The sequence below is a fragment of the Calypte anna genome, chromosome 12, assembly GCF_003957555.1.
Source record: "Calypte anna isolate BGI_N300 chromosome 12, bCalAnn1_v1.p, whole genome shotgun sequence".
NCBI lineage: Eukaryota > Metazoa > Chordata > Aves > Apodiformes > Trochilidae > Calypte > Calypte anna.
Window position 1 is genome coordinate 4100022 of NC_044258.1, and position 27796 is coordinate 4127817.

At 34.8% G+C, this 27796-nt stretch overlaps 2 protein-coding genes across 2 annotated transcripts in view; one reads left to right on the top strand and one right to left on the bottom strand.

Annotated features, from left to right (window-relative positions):
* Positions 1–27796, bottom strand: part of CENPP (centromere protein P) — a 123193-nt gene that overhangs the window by 43382 nt on the left and 52015 nt on the right. The gene's annotated exons all lie outside the window — the stretch shown is intronic.
* Positions 9816–26334, top strand: ASPN (asporin). The gene is made up of 8 exons (XM_008498940.2): positions 9816–10025; positions 15018–15291; positions 17266–17378; positions 19487–19700; positions 20015–20125; positions 22299–22392; positions 23830–23968; positions 25163–26334. Exons 2-8 carry the CDS (start codon positions 15042–15044, stop codon positions 25358–25360), a joined length of 1119 nt encoding a protein of 372 aa, XP_008497162.1. The 5' UTR covers positions 9816–10025; positions 15018–15041; the 3' UTR covers positions 25361–26334.

The window sequence follows — 27796 nt, forward strand, 5'->3', positions numbered from 1 at the left end:
AAGAAAAGAAGTTTCTCATTATAAGAATTATTTTATTATAAGATTGTAAGTCTGTAGACCAACACAGTATCTGATGTTCTCGAAGCTTGAATCTTCCTTAAGTAAGCTTCAAAATCTCTTCTCATTGGAAATGTAACCACAGAGTCCTGCCTGTATCCTTTTTGGATTTACAGCCTGAAACAATCAACAAAGGCTCACTCCTTAAATGCAGAGAGCAAAAATGAATATGCAGCATCCACACGTGCTACAACTTTTATACCATCAGTCCTTGCCAAAGTTACCCCTCAAGTTTTGGAAGACAAAAAAATTCAGGCCAAAGCACTGCTTTAAAGGGGGGGCAGAATGATACTGTGACCATCTTTCAGAATATCTCAACCACAGAGGTGAGGTCTACTTTGGAAAGGGAACATTTTTTCAGACTTACTTTTCAATTTGGTTTTGCATGGAAGAAACATTTAAAGATTTAGTGGACCAGAAAGAACAGCCAACCATGCAACTTATGCTCATTTGAAGGAAACCCTCCAAAACAGTCTTACTTCACTTCTTGAAAAGTAAAAAACGGTATAAACATCCATCCAAAAAGGCTAGTTCATAATAACATGTTTGACTTACTCAGTAGACATACATTCCTGTTTTCTAATGAACAAAAGAGATTCTTGCTGCTGTTGCTTATTTAGTAACATTACCCTTCTATTACAGCTAGTTACCATTAAATCCCAAACTCTCCATTTCAAGGGGAAAGGCTTTAATTTTACTTCTTTTGGCACACTATAAACCATTTAAAATGAGGAAAAAACAGTGGACATGTGAAATAAGAGCTCTGATTTAATGTTGTCAACAACTTCTGTACAGTTGCAAGGCCCAAAACATTGTGGAAAAATGTTGGAACACTTTTTCCTTCTAAAAGTAGTCAAGACATCACTTACAAAACTCTAAAATGTATTAAACAGACCTCCTTTTCCACATTAAGCAATGATCATATGATCAAAATGAACTTAGCTTGCTATTTTCCTAATAAATTAACACAAAACTCCAAAGCTTTATACAAATTCAGGCATCAAGCAGCTATATTCGAGTATATTCAAATATATTTAGCTGTATATTTAGCTATTTATATTCAGCTATATTTATCAATTTTGATACTACTGCTGTGAAGAAATTAAAAGGAAAAACATTCCTTTAGTGTTCCCAAAATCCAGTTACAAACTCTCTTTACAAATGTAATGTGCCTTGCTAATGACACCCTGTTCAGATCAGATTCCATCAGGCCAGACCCATAAAGGCTTTGCACTGTTCTAAACTTTTCAGTGTAAGAAAAGAATAGTGAATATCAAACAGAACTTTTCATAAATATTTTCCATTGTATATGATGCAAGATGAACAGTTTGCAACAGTTACTATGTCATTAAATTACCTTTGGAAAAACATTCATATACCATTATGCATAACATAGTCGACTACTACATAAAAAATTTTTGATCACACCATAAATCAATTCATCTTAAATTATCATCATCATTTTTTGATACTGAAATACCCCAGTTTGTAAAGCAAAATTAAATTGACAGATATGCTCTCATTATAACCTCAACTTTATCACACAATAAACGTGTATGACAAAAAACCTAAGCTGAATCACATTTGATCTTAAAAGGAATGGCATAAAAAAAGCCAAACTACCTCAGGAACAATCTCAAAACTAAATGAAGCAGCTGCTCTAAAAACACAGCTTAATTTTGCTTCAAGGAAACTTAAAGCAAAGGAACACCATGAAGTGCAGCACCCTTTTTGGCCACTGTCAAAGACAGGGGACAAGACTGGGTGGGCTCTGATCTGATGCAGTACAACTGTCCTTATGCTCTCATGTACATTACACACAGCTCTGCCTGATGGCTGCTGCACATTTCCATTAAGTCCTTACTGACTTTATTAGCCTGTGAACACAGTTAATAAAGTTTCCTAATACACAATTTGGTCATTGCTATGAAGTTTTAGGAGCAGCACACCACTGCCTCTTCTCTGCAGGCATGGCTATTACACATTCCCACCAAGGAATCCAGTTTCCCATGACGGTACAAGATACAAATGAAGAGGAATCTCATCTGCCATTACCACACAGCTTACACGAATCTTTCTGTGTCAGTCATCCACAAAAAAGCAGAGCTATAGTTTGATCTGCATTACATACAGCTCTGTCTTTCACTGATGCCTATACCTAGGAATCCCTGTCCTGATGACTAGAAGCAGGCACTTTTACTCATTTTCAAATTTTCATCTGGGAGTTTTAGTCCTATGGGTAACTTCAAAGCTCTGTATTCAGAAACATTCTGAATTCATTGACTTCAAAGCTCTGTATTCACAAAGTGTAATTTTTTTCAGCTGGGGGTAGTTGCACACTACAGTGTGTAGTTGCACACTACAACTAATTGGAAGACCATATTAATATCAAGAAAAAGGAAATATCTTCTCTCTTACCCAGACTGCAGTTTCCTGCCAGTGATGTTTTTGCCTAACATTTCAAATCCAGATCTAGGAGTCTGCCAGCAAGAATGGACACATTCTCTGTAGTCTCTACAATTTAACAAATACTCAAGAGTTGAGTGAATTCCCTAAAACAATGTTCTCTGCTTGAGTCATCCTGATTCCATTCATTAAACGGATATTTTTCCAAGGATTTAAGAATTAAGTAAATTAAAGGATTAATAATTGTATTAATTAAAGAGCTCCTCTAAGAAATAAACCAAAACCACCCTATAATTTCTCCTTTAATAGTCTTACATAAGGAATTTCCTAAAGCCACTGTAGTTCGGTATAATTTCAATTTCCTTTGTATTTAACTCTCTGTGCAGGATACAGATCTCCACAGTTATTGAATGCAAACATTTGTGCAATTTACAGCTGCCAAATTCAGCTATTATTTACATTAGCTCAGCTTTGATAAACTGAATTATTAAGGCCACTAATAATGTACTGTTTTCTATAAAATACTTTGATGTAGTTCTGTTAATTCCGAGAACTTCCATTCCAAGTGTCCAGCACTGTGCCCATACACAGAGAAAACTGCATGTTTTGCATGGGGTATTACTGAAATAAATCCATGTGTCTCTGTGGGAATCTTTCATATGATAGCAATTCCTAGGGAAAATACATGAAAGCTGACTTATTTTTTTCCACATAACAAATATTTTTCTCAAAGGAATAATAATGAACGCAGCTGTGGAAATATCAGATATTCAACAACACTATCAACCAAGACAACAATCTTTTAAGTGAGTTATGTAATGGTATTTTTAAAGGATCAAAATTAGGAAAAAGGATTAAAATTAATTTTATCTTATTCACAGCAGTTTCTCCAAACTCCTGAAAGCTGGCTATGCTGTTACATTTTCTCCTCAGGCCTCACACATTCTGTTCCTTAAAAAACTTCATAGTTAGGGAGCTGCCATCGTGAATATTTCATGGTTCATATCCTTATTCAAATGACTGCTCTACATAAATATATATGGCTTGCTTACTTCTAATGGAAGATGACTGTGAACTTCTTCAGTAAAACTTTTTCACTACCAGTCTGTCAGGGAAAACTCTTTTTCCATTTTTTTCCAGCACTGTTTGGCTCTTGTAACAAAAAACTCAGGAAACAAGACTTTTCCTCTTTCAATAGACCAATTACTTTTTTGGGTCTATATAAAACATTAAAGTCTACTATACACTTTCTTGTATAGCTGAACCATAAATATTTTATTAACTTTGGTTTGAACCTGCCACCCACTCGTTTCTTTTGTGCTAAACTAGTTTTTGGATTGGAAAGGCAAAAAGATAATTCTCTTTTTCTTTCTTGATGATATGTGGGTTCAAATAGATCTGTATTACTTATATCCTGCATTAATTTTGATGGCTATTTTGCTAGCCTCTGATGAAAGTTTAAATGAAAGAAACATTAATTCTCTTTTTTAGATGATTTAAATGTCATTCCAATCTCCTCAGCAAAGAACAGCCTATGGCTTTATGCAAGGAGAAATGCATTTTTACACTAGTTACAAAACAGAGAGAAATTAACCATGAAACAAAAGTATAGTCACAGTATGAATAACATGCTTACAAATGACCATAGTTAGCTTGTTTAACAAAATTAAAGCTATACATTGTTAAGTAAGCTTACTTTCTAAAGTCAAAGCTACAACATACTGCTGCAGGCATGCCAAATGGAAATTCTCTTGTGGAATATAAGCAGTCAAGCAAAAAATAATAGCCTCTTCTTTACAAATTGTTCTACAAAAAACCCACAACAACTAATTTTCCATACTACAAGTTAATATGCAATTACGGCAAATGTTTTCTTTCAATTTACCTAAGTATTTCCACTGAGTGGTAAAAGCAATTTCTGCCATCTAGAAAAGTTCTGTCTGTGATCATAAGCAGTGCAAAACCATCCAGGGAAGCAAACATCCTAACTTACGCATTCTCACATTTCAAAATAATACCTTTGAAAATAGTTTATAAGCCATCTCAGAGACAATTCTAGTTTCTTTACTAGTTTCTCTGTGGTTTTTTAGATTATAAGCTTTTATCTTCCAATTTTATTTATAATTTTTGTCAACTCTGCTGTATCACCTACCCCACCACATCAGTGCATGTGCAACGGTGAGACTGAGTTCACCCCTAGACCCAGCCAGCTCCAGCCTTTGCTGCCTACACCACAGAAACCATGTGTGTGGTCAGGGTTGCAGCACATTAAATTTTTTCAATACTACATAACCAAAGAGGAAATAATCCCAAGAATGACTTTGCTACTTTATACGCGAGTTTTATTTTTTAACACACAGGGACAGCTCTAGTATCAACAGCTGCAGAACCTCAACATATTTTCACTGGTGAAAAAGCAGACTTAACAGCACAGTTATTAGATCTGTTAAGATATAGCAAATAATTTCCCTTAGGTTTTCCCTAATTTACAATTAATTTCTATATTTGCTCACTTTTTTCTTATGCTTACTGATGGTTTTCCCCTACAGGCAAAATGGGAAAAAAATGAGTGTTAAAAATTTGTTTATGATATGTAAGTAAAAAACCCAGATAATACATTTGCTTTAATTAAGTGCCAACTTAGAAAAATAAAAGCAGATTACACAACACTTATGATTTAATAATAGCATAATTATGAGAAAAAATATTAATGCTGTTAACAGCAGTGGTTAACTATGATTAAAGAAGACTTCTTCAGAAGCCTCCTAATGTATTTAGTATTAGACCCAACCCTGCGAGACAGTTACGGTTATTGTGACAATGGGACACAGAAGAGACCCTTCTATAGAATCCCCAGGAGCAACACATACATCTGAGTACATGGATTAAGTTACTGATATGGCAGGAAAATCACTTTACTGAGATAATATCCTTCTTTTTATTGGTAATGTTTCCAAAGTTTCATTTTGACTATTCTGAAGTAACAAATTCTGTTTCAAAACTTGCAAGCAAATTTAATTTGAGGATCTTCCTAGAAATAGTTACTTTTCTCATGGTCTTCATTAGATGTAGAAGTGCAAATGTAATCAATTAACTGTATTATATATGTGGTATTTACTGCCTCCTTTTCTTACAGCCTACCACAAAATGAGTCCAAGCAAAACAGTCTGTGTAAGAGAAATTACTCATTTACACTTCCATGTTACTCATACTGTTTGTTAAGACAAATGGAAAAAAACCAAAACAAAACAAACCAGCATTTGCAGGTGATCAGGTTTTTTAATAATTGTTAAACTTTGGCAGAACAAATGCATGATACTCTATTAGGAAATGTTGTGCTCAGTCCAGTTTGTATTTTGAAAGAGAATTTTCCTTTAGAATTTATTATCACAGTGATTCAGTAGTTTGGCACTGGTTGCAGAGTTTTTCATTTTAACTACTGTTTGATTTTCCATGAAAGAATGTCTGGTGTTTCCAGTGTCTGTGAGGCAGATAAATACCCATATTCCATAAAAATGCCATGTAACATCATCCAAAATTGTAACAGCATCAAAAGCAAGCCTAACAATGGACATGTACAGAAACTATATTAAGACCATTCATCAGGCAAGTGGTTTTTCAGGCAGAGTAGTTTGCTGATCCAGTGAAGTGCACAAACCTTGACACGGGACCAAGGAAATGAGCATCAAGACAGCTGGAGACTTCTTAAATTAGCATTCCCACACAAAGAAATCTGTAGCCTAAGGTAGAATGAAGTTAAATGACTCACCTAAGGCAACATAAACCATCTGCAAGGGTGAAAAACTGACATCTATCTCTCCAGATTGATATTTTACCTCTCCAGTCATTCCAAATCACATCTTGCACATCTTGCAAAACACATGGCAAGCCTGATATTCATACAGATGCATGTAAAAGCGTGCTTGATGTTAGAGCTCCTCTTGTACATAATGTCTCAATTCAGCAAGCTAAAAATTGCCCCTTGATATTGATAACTTGCTAATAAACATCAGGGATTAATGATTCTGACTGCACATTGACACCATAGTTGTTTGTTGTAGTTTCGAAGTCAGCTGTCAAAAATATGCAAAAAAATACACACATATCAACAAGTGAAAGTTAGTTCAAAGCATGATAAAAATATTAATGATTCTTTTATACATTTACATCTAAATACTAAAGAATCAAGATGAACTACAGAAGCTAAAGAATAATTTTTCTATACTCTGTTAGCTTAAATGGTGGAGTTCAACTTGGGAAGAGCCAAAACTTAGCTAGAACTGAAATATGTGACTGCGCTCCACATGGACTGGTTGTGAGCATGAAAGGAATATCTCATGTTATTGAAATGTGATGGACAGGCTCCAAGACAGATTTGTGCAGTTGATGTTAGATTCATCACTTTATGTAAGCCACATTTATAAACAGTGCTAGAAAATGAAAAAGTACTTAGTTTACCTTACAGTAACAAATATATACATGATCAGCTTAAGAAAAAGAACTGCAATGTAAGCATTAGCATGTGCAATGTAAGCATATGCATGCTGGCTCAGTCATATAAAGTAATAAAAATAGACATTTTTAATAAAGAAATCAAGATAGCATTGCATAACACTGATGTGGTAAGGTTAAATATAAAGCATCATCCAATTTTTTTTTAATTTGCATATTTCACCATTCTGAACCACAATACACTTGATATATTCCTGTCCTTTGCCTCAGAAATTCATCTCCACTGCTCATAAGAGTTATGCATGTGCAGTATTTTTAATTAAGAGAGAATTCTCATTTTCAACTAATTATTTCATAGGTGGAAACAGAAGTCATTGAAAAGTCTGAGCAATCAGTTTGACCTCACTTAAATGTTTAGTTTTTTAAATATGTGGTATTTAACCGAATATACAGATATATTGACTTGAAAGGAAAATAGTCTCAATTTACTTTCTATTTGAGAGCATCTCTATTCATTAATACTTCAACATCATGGAGTAAACAACTATGACAGACATTTTTCTATCAGACTACTGAAAAGCAAAACCTCTCTATTACAGAACAGCAGAACCACTAAGATACCATTTTTTCTTTTAATAGCATTGACAACCACATCACCTCAGATCAATTGCTTTACAACTTAACCATGGAAACAGTATCCTACCTCGAAAGGCTGCAGTTAAGCCCTTGAACAGCTACTACATATTCTATATAGATACAGTGCAGGCTTATCCTAAAAGGTAAGGAGAACATTGACCTGAGTGCCTGGCATCAATTCTTTTGCACACTCCAACTTTCATTCACAGCTCCACCAGATACTATACTGTCCTGGCTCATGTAAAGACTGTGTCCAAAATCTTAACTATACCGGAAACAGTGATTCTGGAGAGGAATTCTGCTATCATAGTTTTTAGTAAATTGGAAATACTCTGCAAGTGTTAAAAAAAAACAGGCTCATAAACTAGATTGAGAACTAAAGGTCTATTTTAGTTTTCACTATTGCTATCAACAGCTAACATCTCAAGTTCAGAATCTGGCAGTCAAGAGCTCTGAAAAGGTGACTTCTGTGAATTTTATTTTAGTTGTATTCACAATCAAAATACTAAATCCATGTCTTGAGATTATATTAAACACTTTCATGACAAGAACAGCATGTCAATGTGAGCTATATTTATTTCTACCATACTGATACTGTACACATTGTACAAAATCTATTATAGGATAAGAGGGTGACATTTTTTCCAGGCACTACCACTCTGTGTCAGCCTCATTGTGTAGTATAGCTATATCAAACCTTACACACACAGGAATGTATTCCTACCACCATAATAATAAGTATTTACCAAAAATTGAGATGTTCGCTAAACATCAGGAACAGGAAGCACTGCTGCAAAACCAGGGTCATCTGCAACGGCTGATTCAGCACTTTACTGTTGAAAGGAGAAGTGAAAAAGAAGGAACCAGTACATTTACATCACAACCCTCAGGCCCCTCTCTTCAATCAAAGATCCAAAAAAGTGTTGGAGGTTTTTTTTTACACTGCAATTTAATACAAATTTGCTCAAGTAAATGCATCCAAACCAAGCTATTCAGAACACAGGGGAGTGCTTGCTTCAGAAGCTTTGGTTTCTAAAAGCAGGCAAAAGAATGCCGATATATGCAATTTGATATTACAACAATTTAAGATCATCCTTCAGATTTTCATGTGGGAATGTAATTGCTTTGGAAACTGCAATTTTATTCCCTGGGAAAAGTGATAGGGGAATCTTTTTCATCATTTATCTATGCTACTGAAACTGGAACACATGAAAAAACAAAGCAGCAGCTAACACAAGCCTTATCTTGTTGGGTATGATAGCACCAAGGTTTTAGGGTTTTGTGTAGTATCTTTTTCTTCCTTAAGAAAGCAAGAGACAACAAAATAACCAAGGTGTAACCTCATTTTGCAAACAGCACTGCATTACACTTATATTAAAATATATATATACAAATTTCCAGGCTATTTTTCTGCATCAAGACCAGTAACAGAGTAAGGAGCTAATAAGGAAGCAGATGATGTCATCTGTGTGTGGAATTTTTGAGGGGAAAAAAAAGAGGGGGGAAGAAAGTAAATTTAAGACACAAACTGTTACTTTGAAACTTCTGCTTTAGGTAAACCAAATCTGTGCTACATTGCAGAAGTACACATAAACAGACAGCCTACTCAAGCTACACAAAGAATAACCCAGTTTCTAAATATTATGGTTGGCATGTCAGTACAAACAGTATAACTAGGTGCAAATTGTAGAAGAATCTGTCTGAAGCTCAAGTTCAACCTTATCACAGAATACTGTAAATACTGCATCTATTTTAAATAAAAGATATGCTTAATTTCTCATACAGAATGAAATTAATTCAACTAATAAAATCTGATCACCATTTCACACTCTTGAACCACCTTTCCCAGCCTAACTGTTGTCTACTGAAAACAAGATGTAGTATTTAAACATAATACACAACAAAGTCACAATTTTACTACTTCAGAAAGGACTGGCAACATGCTGATCACTACAGACTATTGGTTTACTCTGCCACTGGCTAATGTTTTTATACCTTTATTCAACTCACACTTTTTAAAGAATAATAGCTAATGGAATCCTAAATAAGAAGCATGATTCCACAGTAGGAATGACCTGAAATGGACCTCACTGTACTTCCAATGGCCTGATGTCAACTATTATTAAACTACAGGTTTTACAAAGCCTTCCACTAGACGTCTAGAGTTAAGCCAGAAGTTTTGGCTGTAATACAGGCAGTGATGAAAAACATATGAGTGGTAACAAGTCGTCTTAATATCACTCTTCAGTACTAAGATGGGCTAATCTGAAGCAGCACTTTAGTCTGGTATCACCCACAGTGCCAGGAGGATCAAGAAGTTTGGAAGTGCAATTTTTCTTTATATTTACTTTCCATTTCACAGAACTCACCCTAAGTTGCTTTTTCTCAATTTTATTTTTAATACAAAATAACTGGACATAGAGCTCTCAGGTGGATTATCACAGTGCTTCCAGAAGAACTATCAAACTTGAAAGGTATGTCCAGCTTGAATACCTATTCTATTTAAATAGCAATAAAGAATTAAGCAACAGGATGTCAGTCACTATGTGCAGGTTAATAATGTCAGGTAATATAGAGTTAGAAGTATCACTTTTTTCTTATGCAATACTTGAAAATCTACTTTGCAGCTGAAATAATTCTGTGTTTACTAGATCTTGGTTGAAACAAAAAACAAGTTACAGTGAATTCTTTAGCTATTAAACTTGTCAGGAAAATGTAACAACTGACAACAAAATTTTTTCCTGTTGTTACATCTACCCTACAATTACAGCAGTACTTACAGTTAGAACTCAGTGCTAACTTTCTGTTACTGGGTATCCGAGGTTGTTTCTTTGAAAGTGTGTATCAGCAAAGTAATTAAAAATGACATATGAAAGAGTGAACTCTAAATGAACAACAAACTAAAAAGGTTCATGGATCCTATTCAGTAACACAAGAGTCAAGCAGTGTTTTCCATACAAGGTAAATACTCCCTAATTTGACTTACTTTGTAAACATGCTATTCATTATTATACTAGTTCTCAAGACAGAATCATTTCTTCAGTAATTTTATTGCCCCCCAAAATTAACTTCTGTTTCCTTAAGCAATTTAAGTAAATCAACAGAGTAGACAAAGAGTTAAACAAACTTTTATTTATGGAATGGGACAATGACTAATAGAACCAAACTATTTTTAAATACAGCTTTCAAAACAGCTATGGTCTTGCCTTTCTTTGGACAAAATCTGTGCACAGTGCAATGATTTGTGTTATTAATGAACAGAAGGATTTTTCTTTGCCTCTGTACAGAACACCACTGTGTCATTTAAACATTTCCTTTGCAGAAACAACGCCAGAGGAAATTTGCTGCTGTACACCGGTAACAGAAGTGATTTCTAAATATAATTGTCTTTTTAAGTCTTAAAATTTTAACTCCTTCAGAATCATAACTGGCAAAGTGACAAAGCCCACATGCTGCAGGACTGGCAGGCAACTGCCAAGGGATCCAGACTTAATCTTTTTCCTTTTTTTAATGCACACAGCCCACATTAACAAAATAATTTATTTTCTTATAGAGAATGTTTTTCTTCCCATAATTCATGCATAGTATTTTCATGGCACAGAATTACTGATAATGGTAACATGGAATATTTCCAGGTGGGAATATCTCACACAATCTTTAAAAGGTTTTAACCATATTAACGTACTGTAACACCATTCAAGTTCTGCATTCAAGTTCTTATAAATTACAAGTATTATCCTCACCAATAGAATAAGATGCTCCACGTGCTGCTTGGTAGTATGAGTTTTGAGAAAGATTATCACAGTACTGAGGATAAATCCATCCCAAACAACTAGTACAGTGATTTTAGGATTGCCAAGTACTTCAGGAAATAAAGTCAAGACTTCCAGCATCTCTACATGTGAAGTGTACACTCCACATTCAACTACCTCATTTTGGGATGATTGGTGTTCCAGTGAGAAGGTGTGCTTCAGAAGCTTTTTGTACTGAAACAAAAAGTAGTATTGCTCTAAAGAGTGTATAGTGAATAAGTATGTGAGTCCTCCTTGAATTTGCTATACTTTCTCAACCTCATCTTCAATGTTCTGGTCTGCAAAAGTGACAATGGACAAGGCCAGGCTTCATCCAAGCAGCAACCATCTGGTTCAGGATATTAGTCAACACAACAAACACAGCATAACAGCTTACATATGTCAAGGATGGCTGTCCCACCTCTTCTCCTTCCCTCTCTTTCTGTTTAACTTTCCGTCCCCCTAGACCAAGCTGTTCCACCCATTCCTTTGTGCTGGCTCTGATGCTCAGACTGATTCAGTTTGTTTACCCGGAAAAAATGTGTTGGATTTTCTTTCTTGCACACATTAGTTTTATGCTGTTTTAGTGAGTTCAGTCAGCTCAGTGAAGAGCCTCAGTGGAAGAGCCACTGTGAGGGACCTGAAGGTATGAACCTGGGAGCAGAACCAGCCTCAAGCGGAAGCAGTGAACCACTGGTAGAGCTGTACTCATGAATTGTACCTTCTGAAACTACTAAACATTTCACAAAATTCTCATGATAAAACAAAGAAAGTCTTTTTAGAAAGACCAGTAGAATCTTGGATTGTAGGCTTTTATTCTCTTTCAATTTTCTTACTCTAAGTTTTTGTATGCTTAAAGTCTGATAAGTTCTTTGAGGTGAGCTATAGAGTCAGAGCATTTCTACAGAGAATTATCAACATCTGTTTAATGTGAAATTCAAAACCTTAGCCAAGATAAAAAATAACCATCAAAAAATCCAGCTCTCTGGAATCAATTCTTTGGCAGTTCCTTGGCCAATTCAAACCAGGAGTCAAACTTGATTACCACCCCTAACTACAGAGCCAAGTAGTGCTAAGGACCGATTTCCTAATGGCAGAATGGGTAGATGAAGCAAGGGCTTTCTCTCTGTCCTAAAAATTTATCATAACTCAGGCTCCCTTCTGTATAAGGACTTGTTTTTAGACCAATATATCTTCTCAGTTACATATTTCAATATTACTTTTCTAGTACTGTTTTGATAAACGTGTGTTTTTCAAGAGTTCAGACTCACCACTACTCCAGTCACAGCCTCAGCCTTTTCATAGTTTAAAAAAATGTGGTTTGTTTTTTTTTTTTTAATATCTGAAAGGGAAGATGAAATCCATTTGCTAAAGGTGGAAACAGATTTTTAAATTGTTTCACAACATGACTTCTTAGCACCAATTTCAGAAGAATTTCAGGAACATACAAGAAAGTTTATTCTTTAGATACACTAAGAAACTATAAATGCAGTACCTGTCAGAAGTCAGTGAGGACTTAGAAACCAGATGACACGTTACACGTGCTATGGTGCTTGATATCCTCCATACAGGAATTGCACAAGGCTGAATAAAGCACAGAGTGTTTTGTCACTTAATACCCAAGCAGGCAGGGGAAGAAGACCAGCTTCAGCGCTCATGTGTGAAAACCCATCCTCAAACACTTGTCCAAATATAAGAACTCTGAAGTCTGAAAGGCTTCAGACTCCTCATGTCCTACATAAGGGGATGACTGAATTCTTGAACATTTTTGACTGTTTTGCTGAGGCTGAAACACAAAATTGAAAGGGCCAAACATTCCAAAGGTATGCAGCCAGGCATGACTGCAATTCTCTCCAAACAAAAGCAGGTTCTACATCTTGTTGCCAGCACTGTTGATATTCAAAGACCCTTTCAAGAAAATCATATTGCATAGGATTGCAAGTACAGCTATAAAATTTTATCTAGGAGCACTGAAAGAGAACATTATTTTGAACACAAAGGAAAATATATGTGAAAGCTTCTCTAAGAGATTGCTAAATCAGTAAAAGATTACAGCACTCAAATGAGCACACACCTGGAAGACTACAATACCTCCTGAACTTACAGTTCTATGCTGAATACCTACAAAGAATAACATGCTTCTGTTTTCAGACTCATATCTGGGGGGGAAGAGGTCACAGCATGCTTTTCAGTAGGCTGAGTTTTGTCATCTGAATGCTCTTAGTTTTTATCTTCTTATACCCCCTGAAGCGTGTACAGTTTTAGTAGCAATGTAAGCAACATACAGCATTTAATGCTGTTAAGACCTATATAAAAGAAAGATCAGAGTTACCTCATTTAGGAAAAAGCAATGCAAACAAAACCTCAGAATTCTGAATAAGCCAAGTCAACAGCACTACAAACCACTGCAACTCCTCCATCTGTGACTGAGGAACAATGACAAAATGCCTACATAAAGACATTTTTCAGCTATAAGCAGATCATCAGACATTTAAGAAGTCTAAAGTAGTCTAAATAGAAACATTTTTATAAACAAGATATGTATGATAATATTTATGACAGCCCTTCCTGGTTTGCAGAGTGTGCAAATGGCTTCTGGAACTGGGCTGTGTTGGGGAACATTGGAGAGCTGATGGAGGGCTGATGTACAGTCTCTTCTCACAGAGCTGCAAAACATCCTGTGGCAGTTCTTACTATTTCTGTATCCCGTTTGTGTAGTCTTATAGGACTACTTGGTAAAAAAATTATCTTTAGACTAAAACCAGAGAACATAGAAAGTATCTTAGAGTCTTGCCCAATGGATCATCCTGCCTCAGGTAACACTGTAGGACCAGACTCCTCCTTTGCTCTGTCAGGGCTAAAAAATCAGAATTCCAAGAAGCTGAATGCAATGGAATGAACAGCTGTAATGAGGCAGTCGGCCATGTTTTTCTACAGAAAAATCAACTTTGTATGTCTTCCATAACTTGTGTATTTTTTAAATAACATCAGAAAAAAAGTAACTGCACCTGACATAACTGATCCATCATCTTTCTCTTTTCCAGACTGAAGGACTTTGATTGCAGAAGATACTTTCAAGCTACAGGAACCTATAAAGCTGATGAGTTTTCTGGCATTAAATTCAAGCCAAGCACATTTTGAGCTCTTTTCAGCTGTCTGCCTAGCAGATTAGAAGGGTTTAATTAGAAAGTTTTTAATTACAAGTGTTTCAGAAGTATCGTGATGAGTGCATTTTATGTATTGATAATCAACTATTTCCATATTTTCTAGAGACAAGCAACCCACATATGGCCATGTACCCCATTAAAAATAAGTAAAACAAATGTCTAATTCCAAGGTAAAATTCGGTCCAAAGCCTACTCTTCAAAGAGTGAAGCAAATGATATTATTTTTTAAACTGAACTAAAAAAACCCCTTGATATGGCATTAATGTCTGATGACTTCATATTTTAAAAGTACTTATTATAACAATTTTATAAGACTAATAGAAATACTGTATTTTAAATAATACTTTTAATATTCTTCATATCTCATAAATTAATTAAACCTTAACAGATCATTTTTCAGAACCACAGACTGTAGCAGTGAATGAAGTAAAAAGTTCAATACCTTTATTTGCTGTTTCATATGCACTGATTCATGTGTTTGGGTTTTCTGTTTACTTTCCTCTTCAAGATTGGCTACCCTGATTAAGAAGATATGAAAGAATACACACTCCTACTCTTCTTGGCCTTGTGCTCTGCCAAACCTCTCACTGGTCCTTCATATTTTACTCTAAAGAATATGATGCTCCAGGATATGGAAGAAGAAGAGGATGATGATGATGATGATGACAATTCTCTATTTCCAACCACCGAACCAATTATGCCACTGATTCCTTTTGATCTTTTCCCAACATGCCCCTTTGGATGCCAGTGCTATGTGAGAGTTGTCCATTGCTCTGATCTAGGTAAGAAGAAATTTGTCTGTCTGTTCCTTCACTGCTTTGGAGGAACTTCCACTTCAAACACGAATTCTACAGCTCCAAAATTTGCAGACATTCACATAGAACCATAGAATGGTAAGGGTTGGAAGGGCCCTCTGGAGATCATTGAGTCCAACCCCTCTGCCAAAGCAGGATGACATTCCTATATTAGTCATTTTAGAAAGGAGCTTACATTTTTTCATTTGGGATTCCAAACCATATATAATTCATGTTCAGAAACTAATTTGTGTCCAGCACTTTTTACAACATAAATGTTTTCCTAGTTTATTTGCATCAGTTTAGAAAATTAATAAACTGGTACAGCCACCTTCCAAAAGCAATGAACTAGTGATAACAACATAGAATGGAGAGGCATTTAGAATATGTAATGAATGACTGTAAAACTATTTAACTGAATACTTATCAGGGTTAATAAGTACATATAGCCTGCACAGTTGTTTTTTTATCCACTAGGAGAACAATCATAGAATGCAAAAATGGTTATGTTTACATTTTAGGTAGCACTTCCTTCTGTTCTGTTTACTTCTGTGAAGTTATTTCAAAACAGAGAAGCACAAAAGTTTGCTGTAAATTCTGTTTGCACAGGACAAGGTATTAGTCCCCACTCTCAAAAGACTATAGGCTAAAGTACTTCATTCACAGTTACAAAGCAATAGATCAAATGGCAAGAAAAGGAAAAAAATCCCACAATGAATTTTATCACCAGCACATAAACCAGATGCAAACTATTTGCTCTGCTTAACATCCAATAAAGTGTGTATCACTGTTAATGTTTTAACCAAAGGCAAATCTGCTACTGCCACTGTTGCAGATCGATACTATTCCCTAAACATGAATTATTAACCATACCACTTTGAATTAGGATTCACTGACATTTTCCCATGATTCAAGGTAATCAAAGGACTCCACTCCTACCACTAGCACAGTAACAACAACATTCATTCTCATCAGTGCTCTGCCACCATCCTAAATTTAATCCTAGGCTCCTCAGGTCTTAGAAACACAATCAATACATAAATTGCTGGGTTTTTTAAAAAAGTGTCATTTTTAAGAAATCAAACTCATGCTGACAACAATAAGCTGTAGTTATTGCATCTGGTTTACAGAATGCAAATCACTTGCTTGAGCTCACACATAGAAAAGAACCCTATTAATAGACATCCTCTTTAAATAAGTGTAACTAAAATTGTGAAACAACTGTTAAAAAACTGGACACCCATTTAGCAACTGGTGTGTCAGCATTACCACTGAAAAGAAAGTCACTGTCCCTCACTTGTCTCTTCTGCTGATTCAGGATCTCAAAGGGCATGAACTGAAGTGTTTTTAAAACCAAACAACTAACTGGGCTGGGGGATTTTTACCACTGGTAATTAAGTACTGGCAGCTGGAAGACCATCTTTTGTTCACTTTTATCAAAAACATCTCAGCCCTGATGCTAACTGGACACCTATGCAAGCAACTGTGCCTGTGCCGTGGATGGGGCAGTGCAGAGGTAAAAGGAGCATCCAAGCACTGAGCAGAAATTCCTCAAAGGCACTGCAACAGCCCAGTTCCTGACTACAGAACCACTGCCCAAGGTCCTCTGAGGGTGGCTTTCACCAGGCACTTAAGCACTTTACTTGTAGCATAACCTGTGCTCTGAAGCTTTTTTTTCACAGACGGTAGGAACATTCACTGTGCACTCCACTCAAGCTTCTCAATGATGATGGGTAGTAGCAGTTCCTCCAGAAAATTTCCACACATTTTTGTGTGATATGTTCTTCCATAATTAGTTTCTCTCGTTATTGAATGTTCCCGTCTATTTTTGCTTTATGGCTGTTTGTATTTACTTTCCCATCCTAATCATCAACAACCTCACTGTGTTTTGCTGTTTAGCAGCTAATGCCATTTGACTTACATACAAGCAGGTAATGTTTCTGTTTATGTTGCATATAACAGGCCTGACATCCATACCTCGCAACATTCCACCAGACACTCGTATGATTGACCTTCAAAACAACAAAATTAAAGAGGTCAAGGAAAACGATCTCCAGGGACTCACATCACTTTATGTAAGCTTTTTGTTTAAAAGTTCTAAATCTTATTCAGCAATCTGAGATATTTTGATACTTTCATAATACAGATGTATTTTTCCTATTCAATAGTATCCATAGAGTCTAATCCCCGCATACTTGACTGTTCCCACATAATAAGAAGCAAACTTCTTTGAGCTGTAAGAACTATTCTGCTTTCCACAACATCCAGAAAATGTACCATATGTATCTTGCTACAAATATCCACAAGATTTATTTGGTCATTAACAGGCATAGAAACACTCCCTACATTTCAAGGCTGCAAGACAAACACTCCCTTCAAATCTGCTTAGTTGTAATTTAGCAGAAAGAACTTCATCTCACAGAAGAACTAGAACAATATTTTTAAGAAGTATTTTCAAAAGCATATGTCATACAGCTGGCACATATACCACTGAAACTGATGTTACAAATCCAACTGTCTTGAACAGAACAAAAACCAACAATGAATTACTGAAAAAAGTCAGGCACCTTACTAATATTTTTTACCATGCTCAGGTATGCACATGGAGACAAGCATTAAAGAGAGTATAACTGGCAACCGGTACATCTAGATATTTACAGTACACAATAATTCCTTTTTATAGTAAAAGAAAATAAGAGAGACTCAGCAGCCTGGATAGGTAGATTAAATCTGGTTTGGGATACTTATTCAGCTAGGTTCAGTACCTATGAATATTGACAGTTTTTAAATTTTCAATACAAAAATGAAAAATCTGCTTCAGTTACAGCAAATTAACCACATTCTATTAGGTATTAGAAAGACATGAAACATTCACGAAACTGATATAAAACAAATCCTTTTTGGTCTTAATTGGTTTCTGACCAAGAACTGAAAATTTATCATATCTAAGTGTTTATGAATGTCCTTGTTAATTATTTTGTCTAAGGCAGGATAGAAAAATAGGAACTATATAAATTCATTGCTTGCAACAAAGTGCCTCATGTCTGGCTAGAGAATGGTCTCACCAGAAAGGCGAAGGTAAACACACTGACTGTGGTTTACACTCAGTATAAAAGATATTATAGAAAGTAACCTCTCATGACTGAGAAAGTCACTGGAATACCTCAGCAATCACCAGATTAGATATTAGAGTAACCACTTAATTATGTGATAGCTGAGAGCTCTGAGCTGTTTTGCTTTTTTCCTATCAGTTGATTTGTGCCAAGGTCTAACAATATTTTTACTAAAAGCAAAAAGTTTACTTTGTTCAACTTCTCTGAATACTAGTATACTTAGCAAATGCACAGATGGCAACTTGGATTAAGAGTAAGCATTTCCTGTTTATTTCCTTAAGCTATTCCCATTTTTTCTTGGAAAAAAAGATTCTGTTTTGCTCTACTTTTTTCCCCCCACAATTCCAGAAAGCAGACGAGTTACCAAGAGCTCAAAGAAGTAAAAAATGAACTAAAACGAATAGTCTAGATGTGGAAATGCAAAGACGTGATTTGACATTCAACCTAGTTTCAGACAACTCATATTTGTTGTCTGCAGTTAGTCACTACAAGTTCTCTTGTAATACAACCAAGAATAAAAAACGGTCCCAAAAAGGACTAGAATACTGTATGAAAGAAAGAGACTTCAATTCACAGGAGCTGAAAAATTCTAGCAAACAAGGTATTATTTCATGTTTGTGTGTCAGTCCTATAGACGTTAATTTTTCAGAAATTCAGATTTAAAACCTGCCTTTTATTTTTTCAGCATTATGCTGAAATAAATGATGAAACAGTTTTGAGAATTTGTCTGCATGAAGGAACAGCAACAAAAAAGAACATAAACCTTAAACAATCTCACAAAATGTATGAAGACAAACAATGTTTTGCCAGTTCTTCTCATTATCCATTGGCACTTTGTCAGCTCTGACTAGTTTTTCTTTACTTTCTACTCTTGCTCCAGCTTCCATGTTCTTTTTTGCTTTTCGCCATCAGCTGAAATGCCCAAGCGCTAAAGTTTGGTATGATGGAAAAATAAAATATTTAAATACTTAATTGTTAAATTACGTATCAAATTCTTGGCTTAAAATTTATAACCATAACATTCTGGCATAAAGAATTTTCCTTTGTATTTCTCTTCCCATATCTCACAGGCTCTGGCTTTGAACAACAATAAAATATACAAAATCCATCCTAAAGCCTTTCAACCAACAAAGAAGCTACGGCGACTGTATTTGTCCCATAACCAGCTAACTGAGATTCCAACTAACCTACCAACAACTTTAGCAGAGCTCAGGATTCATGCTAATAAAGTCAAGAAAATCCCCAAGGATGTATTTAAAGGAATGAAGTCTCTACATGTCTTAGGTAAGTCCAATTAAGAAGGAAAAAAAACATCTTTAACAAAATGTAATATACTATACATAATTTCCTCTTAGATACCTGTGCTGTGGAACAGTGTTTACAATCTAATTTCAAGTTTCTGGTAATCCTGCAAGCCAAGTTAGAGCCTTTCGTCACTGAAATCTGTGTTGTCTACCCTTCAGAATAGGAAATCAACTTAATGCTTAAAATACCAGAAGTCATTAAAAAAAAATAAACCAGCTGTTTAAAATGCACACAAAATCCCTCTGCCATAACTAGTTATTTTAGGGTTTTTTGTTTTTTTATCCTCTCGACAGAAATGAGTGCAAATCCTCTTAATAATGATGGAATAGAGCCAGGTGCTTTTGAAGGAGTAAATATCTATCATATAAGAATTGCAGAAGCTAAATTAACTTCAATTCCTAAAGGTATGCTTTGTTTTACCTTTGCCATTTTACCTATACCAGGGTACTTCTACACAAAATGCTTTAACATTTATATGATAAAGATGTTAATAAATGCTGGTTTGTGTTCTTCATTACTATCAAAGCATCTCCTGCACTGGTTTTCTTTTTGCATTGTAGTAACTAATTTTACATCCCAAAAGTGTGTTTACTCTCCAGCCCTCTCTCCTGCCTCACCTACCCAGGCAGTCCACTCCTCTCAGAGTTATCCAGAGACTCTTCTCAGGAGAAGCCATGTAAAGAAAATAATAGGACGTCATTTCATATCTTTCACATCAGCCTCTCAAAATCCTTACAAAGAAAGTATTTGATCTGAGTCACAAGGGATACAGAATTCCATTTCCTTTATGTATTAAAAAGAACATGCAAAATTTCTAACTTAAATTTAAAACATTTCAAGCAACTCTGTGGCTCAAATACGCACTGCAATATAACCACCTTAATGCAAAACCTAAGTACAGTATCTTACACATATTTGATAGAGTTTGCTAAGACAAATTTAAAGATTTTGAAATTCAGCATAACATACTATAAGATTAAATCTTTCCTTCCTATAAAACAATTAACTTGTGATTTGGAAGTAGTAATAAATTAAAACACTAACTTCTCAAATCACTGGCCTCCACACTCAAAGAAATAGGACAAAGGAACTCAGTGCAACACTCCAGCTGCAGTTTCTGTAGGTCACCATAGTATTTAAACAAATTCTCATGATTTTGAGCTGCTCAACACTACTAGCTAAGAGAAAAAGGAAGGAAGCAAAGCATAATACCATACCATTCATTAACATACAGGGAAACCAGGTTCTGGCCTGTAAGATCCTGTTTCTGGATCATCTAGATAAAGAATTTGTTTCTTAGTAAATTTAATCTCTTCTTGTACACATACGTAGGGAACAGCATCCCTGTAGAAAAGAATACTAAAAAAATCCCAACAACAAACAAAATCATCTCACACCAGTTGTTTAGGGAATTTTAAGATCTACCCAGTAGATCTGGGTAGTTTAAGAACTACCCAGAAGCTTAGCTATGGTAACACTCCCCAAGACAAAAAACAAGATATCCTTCTAGTACCCTCATGATGCATTTGCTATCACTTATGCAAACACACTTAAAATTATTAGGTTTTGTCTGTGTGACAGTGAAATCTCCTACAAGGAAAAACACTGTGAGCTCCAATGTGTGCTGACAAATACATAAACAAAACAAACTGGATTTCATGGTGAATACATTTTACATGAATGGAAACTAAGTTACTAGATCCTTGTTACCATGACATAAAAAGATTTTAAAAATGTAACTTATACAATGCACTTCAAATCTAAAATAGACAGATCAGTAGTCTTCCCTCTTAATACTGCTTAGAATAATGCTTGGAATCCACTTGTGAAGTGGAATGTTAAGTATAAAAAACCCCAAACATGCACACTCACCAGAGTATGTCAGCTGGCATATAGACAGACTGTAAAGAATACTGTTTTCTTATTCATATTGTAAAGATACAACCAATGGCAAGGGGAAGTGATCTCCTAGGACCTATTAGTAACAATATGTGGTTTGTTTTGATTGGTGTCAGGGTGCCATCTAGACAGATGGTTGTAAAACTGAACATAAGATCAGCAAATAGAGATGTGAACTTGTGACTATCTTTGTCTGCCATCACTAAAAGGATGTAAAAATCATTCTTCACCTCCTAATCCATTCACTGACAGATCACTGGTTGCACAGGAGTTAGATTTTTGACTACTGACTGTCAGATAACTGCACATAAAATACGATTTACACCTTTGACAGGTTAACCAAAACCATGTGAGAGCCATTACAAAGAAAGCTAGCAAAATTATACCAAATTTTGGAACTCTGGAACATTAGCATTACAACATGCACTTCACATTTGTTTGTTTTTTCAAAGTTACTGTTTTCAATCAAATTATATTCACTCTTTCTCTTTCTTTCCTTCCTTCTTTCTTTTTTCATTTGTTTCTAATACCTATTTTTTTGATTCAGACAACCCCCTTCCCCAAGATTTTTCACCCCACCCTAAACAGAAAGGAAAGAAGCTGTTTGGAATATAATAATTACACCAACAAATACGAGCTGGCTTATTTCACTCACAGTCTGCATTTATTTTTAATCAGATTTGCCTTCCAGTCTGCTAGAACTTCATTTAGATGACAACAAGATCACGACAATCGAACTTGAAGATTTTAACCGGTACAAAGATCTTCAGAGGTAAAATTCCAATGCAGAATGTTTGCATTGGATAAAAGGTCAGACCTCGTGACCCCTCTCATTTAATGCTTTTCTTGTCAATAGAACCTGGCTTTTCTAGGGTATCTCTTAATGTGCTAGTACTAATACACCTCAATCAAGCCTTGCATGTTTATCTCATACTCAGAATATATGAACCTTTGAGGTCACATTATTTATCAACAGTATTCAGTATTTTTCTCTAGCCTGATCTCTATCAGGTTCAGATATTTCAACTCCTTGGTCAACTATCTCACAAAAATTACCCCCTAAAATGAGATACACAGCAACCCCAAACAATTTTCAGTTCAAGAACAGAATAACTTTCTTGCAACCAAATGTATTGGATTTAAGATCCATAATAGCTTCTTAACTCCAGAGGAGGCCTAAGTGTACAGGAAGGAGACACTCCATATGAACCCCAAGGGGTAGTAAAAGGGGAATTAAAACCTTGTTATACAAACCAGTGGGAAAATTGGTCAATTACAAGAAAAGTTACCTCCTGAAAACAGCCTGAAAGAAATACAGTAGCTGGTAATTGAAACAACTTGGTAACTGTTTCCAAATGTGATAGGGTTTAAGAAAAAGAAAAAAGGGATGTTGCTGATCAATGAACAAAGGACAAAATAAGGAAGCTCTTTCTGTAAAGCTCAGTCAAATTCTCTGAAAATACAGCTGAGCAGCACTGCAACTACTAAACTGTGTTTAGATACCAACTTCAGTTTCTGAAGATATCAAGGAAAGGAGAGAAAAAAGGGGTTGCAGGTTTCATGGAAAGAGCAGTTCTGATCAGACCTGTGCCTTCACCTTCTGAATCATCTTCCTAGCAATGCAGGCTGAAGCACAAAAATCTAGAGGTCCACATTAAACAGAATCAGAAGTAGGAAATAAGGCAGATCTGCTTACTTTCAAAACAGAAAGTTTTAGACTAAGCTCTCTATATATCTATATACATATGTATCTATACATAAAACTGTTGCATTACAATACTTGCCCTTCTTTGCCTATTTTTATATATGAACATCTATAAAACAGCACTTTTTATTACTATGAGTACACTTTATAGCTATACTACTTGATAATAGGGCATAATTTCTTTCACAAGCAGATTGGTTGGTGTTTATCATTTTAACTCTTGTACCTAGAAGTAGAAAAACTGCATGCAAAGCTGGACAGTTGCTTACATCATGCTAGCTGCTGTCCCTTAAGGGAATACTAAATTAAGAAGAAAAAATATGTTAAATCAGTGGTGGGTTTTTTTCTTATCGCAGGGAAGATTACATCATCTTTCCCCAGTTCTGTTTTTCCCTCTTTGCCTACTCCTGTGTATTTCAGTCTCTAAAAAATACAAAGTATGTTCTTCAATGCTTCCAGGAATCTCAATTAATCTTTAATTAATGTTCTTTGTACTATTTCTAGGTTAGGCCTTGGGAATAATAAAATCAAGGATGTGGAAAATGGAAGTTTTGCCAATATACCAAGTATACGTGAAATCCATCTTGAAAAAAATAAGCTCAAGAAAGTTCCTCCTGGATTACCTGAACTGAAGTACCTGCAGGTCATATATTAAACTTAATAGAAATCTGTAAAAGTTCTGCTATGATTGACTTTCACACTGCCATAATGATTAGGACATTGTTAAAAACATAATTGTCACATTTAAATTGATGTGACTCTAGTACTACAGATAACTGAAATCATAAATATACTTAAAGAAATAAAGAACTTCAATCAGCAGGAACACTTTATAGAAAAACAAATGAAAACATGCTGCACCTAAAAAATGTTTTCAGAAACTTTGTTAAAGATTCATTAGAGTTTCCATATTAACAAGCCAGAGTAGAAATTTTTCCATTCCCATGTGAAAAGCCTCAAATACAAAGAAAATTATTTATGAGGCTGAAATGATGAGGTAAGATTTTAGAATTTGTACTTACAATCAGGTAAATTCTGCAATAAAATGTTTTCACAACACATTAATTTTCTGAATCCTAGAACACCAATTAAAATCAAATATATTTTATAAAATGACATATACCCTAGAATACAGAGCAGAACAGAACTTGGGGAAACAGAAAAAATGCATAGATGACAGATCACATGATAAACTATTTGGTAAAAGATTTACCTGTATATTTCTTTTCTTGCCACTTCTCATTTTATTTCCAATTAAAGGAAAATCTTTTAATATGTTTATGTAACTAAACAACTCAAATATCAACTTAGAACGTAATGTAAAATTAGACATAAAAAAGAATTGCCAATATATACTATTCTACTGAAATTCTAAACTCTACTGTACAGGCCCTTTTTAGTTTTACTAATTTAAGCTACATCAGCATCAGACTGATATGTTCCTATAACCATCCTGATAAATCTCTACTAGTATCAACCTTTATGGAACCTACTTTTTAAGATATATTAAAACACTGACAATTTGAATTATGGTAAAATTGAATACTACATCATGATAGCTCTTACTGCAAGAGAATATAAAACTGTATTTTAGGAGAATAAGAATAAAGCAAAATTATTCTAACACTGATAAAATACCATATTTTCTTTCTAGAAGAAACTGTAGCAGGAGGGAAACATTTTTTAAAGATTGTACACTTGCTAATTCATATGACTATTAAGGTTTGCATCCAACTGATCTTACAGCAAACCTCAGTTACTTATAGCCCAATGAATGTTGAGTGTTTTTCCCCTTTACATACTAACCATGATATTTAACTATTTCTTACTCCTGCAGGTTGTCTTCCTCCATTCTAATAATATTGCAAAACTGGGAGTGAATGACTTCTGCCCAACAGGAAGAAGAAAGAAGAAAGCACTATACAGTGGTATAAGCCTCTTCAATAATCCTGTCAAGTACTGGGAGGTTCAGCCTTCAACCTTCCGGTGCATTTTAGCCAGAAACAGCGTGCAACTAGGAAATTTCCTCAAGTGATACCAAAGGTGGTAATTTCAAAAAGCAACTTGTCCAAATCAGCTCTACAATACTTGAAATTGCAAGAAAATGTAAATTTTACACTATTTAACCAGTTTACAAAGTATTTACTATTTCAGTGGTAATTAGAAACAATATGTTAGTAGCAGCTATTGTATTGTTTGACAGTGTTCAACTTACATTTGAATAATTTAAACAAAAGCCTTTATATATTACAGAAGAACACTTGGAAGTAGAACTGGAAACTATATTTGATGTTTCCTATTATAGACATTAAATTCTTTATATAATTCACATAGTTTTGACATTTTCTTTCAAATACATTTTAGAAATCAAATGGAATTTTGACTTTTTTCCACAATAAGAAGTTGCAAAAAAAAAATTTATCAGGCTTCAAGGACTTTTTGTGACATTTTTGATAATCACCAAGGATGCAATAATAAAGGTACAATATTGTGAGGTTTTCTGTTGCCTAACTAGAACATATTTTTACAATCTATTAAGTGAGATAAAGCAGGTTTCATATAAAGAACTAACATGCAAAAAAACCTTTAAAAGTTTTTGGTATTTTTTCTTGCAACTTTAAGAGGGAAATGTCTTCCTGTCAATAGAATTTGATGCACTCTGAACATTACAAAGTAGGATTCAAGATTTATCATATGCTTCAAGCTTAATAATAACAATTATTAAACTCCCTTTAGGCCAGCACAAATATTTTCTTTTACCTATAAGAAACATAGTCATGTTTCCAATTTAATTTTTCCTCCTTTATATTTTGACATCACATAGGTTAAGAATGCCTCATCAGTATAAGTACCTTAAAATTGCTGAATGCAAGCAGATAGCTGGAACTCAACTGCCCTGACTTCTTATGTAGGTCAGCACACTGATTCTCAGTACTGACAGTACTGCATAAAATGGGTATTTTAAATAAAATCTCTTTAGTGTGTATTTGCTATTGGGATCCAAAAATAAATAAACTTTAAAAATACTTGCATTTGTATACTTGATTACATAACAACAGTAATATCAGAACACTCAGAGGTTATGACCAAACACCTTTCTGTGTCTTCTTTAGATATTTTCTCTATTTTTCCTCCTTCCAAATCTACATACCCCGTTAATTATTTATTGCTGCTGGTTTTTTGCAAAATTAAAAATTCAGCACTATTTGGAGCAGCTACTAGTAGACTAGTAGAAGAAAATACACAGAAAATACACAGAAATCAAGCAATTCCCAGTCTCTCAGTCTTTCTCACATCTCTCTGAGCATACTATGCTATAAGCATCAAGTTGAAATTTTGGTATTTTTTTCATCTACTTGGTCTCTTTGTATTTAATATTTTCTTAGCATCACTATACTCTTAAGACCCAAAACCACATGGGGAGAGAAGGGAGAGTGGGCCAGGAGAGACCTTTACTGAAGAACAGTTTCTGTAAAACACTTAAAGGCAGAATAAAAACCAGGCTAGAATAAAGGCTACACTGTAAACAGCTCAAACCCACACCAAAAAGAGAAAGAATAGGCAGTAACTGTCCAAGAGGAAAATAAAGATTTGAAATAGATGCCCATTCTTATCTACTAACAGCTAAAATGATGAAGTCCTTAATGTTCACTGCTTATAAAGAGACAGAGTAAATGCAAGTAAAGGATGACAAAGGAAAACTTATGCAAGAGCAGAGGGTAACCAAGAGCCAAAAAAAGGTTTGAGAGACTTCAAGTGGAAAAGAGCAAATTGCAACATAACAGCAAAAAGTAGTTCAATCCTAAATAATGTTAAAAATTAAAAACGGAAGGCTCCTACCTTCCCCCTCACAATTATATAACTAATATCTAAAGGATTTTACCAACTTCTTAGCGTTTTCATTATATTCAAGGAAATTTCTGCTAGCTTTGAAGTTTAAATAACTTTATCTGTAGCTTAAATAACATTTGCAATTTTGCATTAAGGCAGGTAAAGCATCAAATGGTTCAACTTGAGTTATTTTTGAGAAAAGGTAGTAATTTCCTATATCATATCCCATGCATTCGTAGGGTATCTTTCACCTATGAGAAAGTGAACAACAATGTACAGAGTAATAGCCAACCAATGATGATACACTGGTGTTCAACAGTCTTACCACAGAACAAGGCAGTTCACTATTATCAGATAGGAAGAAAAACTGTCAAGAAATCAAAACAAAGAGAATTTTCATATAAATCCTTCCAAGGATCTTCCTTTACTACTTATTTGTTGTATAAGTAACTACATTCCTCTAATAAAAATAAAACAAGACAACATCAAACTATATATATTCCGTCAAAGCTTTTCAAACTTGAATGGGTTTCTCTTTTCTGAAAATCAGTCAGGTCCCTACAGGACAGTTGACAAATTTCACCACAGGATGGCAGCCTATTGTTACCAATAGAAGGAAAAGGAATTCTGAAGAATAAAT

What these genes read in the sequence shown, in the direction of transcription:
- ASPN (XM_008498940.2), top strand. Translation starts at nt 15,042, where the DNA reads ATGAAAGAATACACACTCCTACTCTTCTTGGCCTTGTGCTCTGCCAAA. An exon ending in ATTAACTTCAATTCCTAAAG is followed by an intron (nt 20,126 to 22,298) that starts GTATGCTTTGTT and finishes ATTTTTAATCAG; the next exon opens with ATTTGCCTTCCAGTCTGCTA. An exon ending in CTGAACTGAAGTACCTGCAG is followed by an intron (nt 23,969 to 25,162) that starts GTCATATATTAA and finishes TTACTCCTGCAG; the next exon opens with GTTGTCTTCCTCCATTCTAA.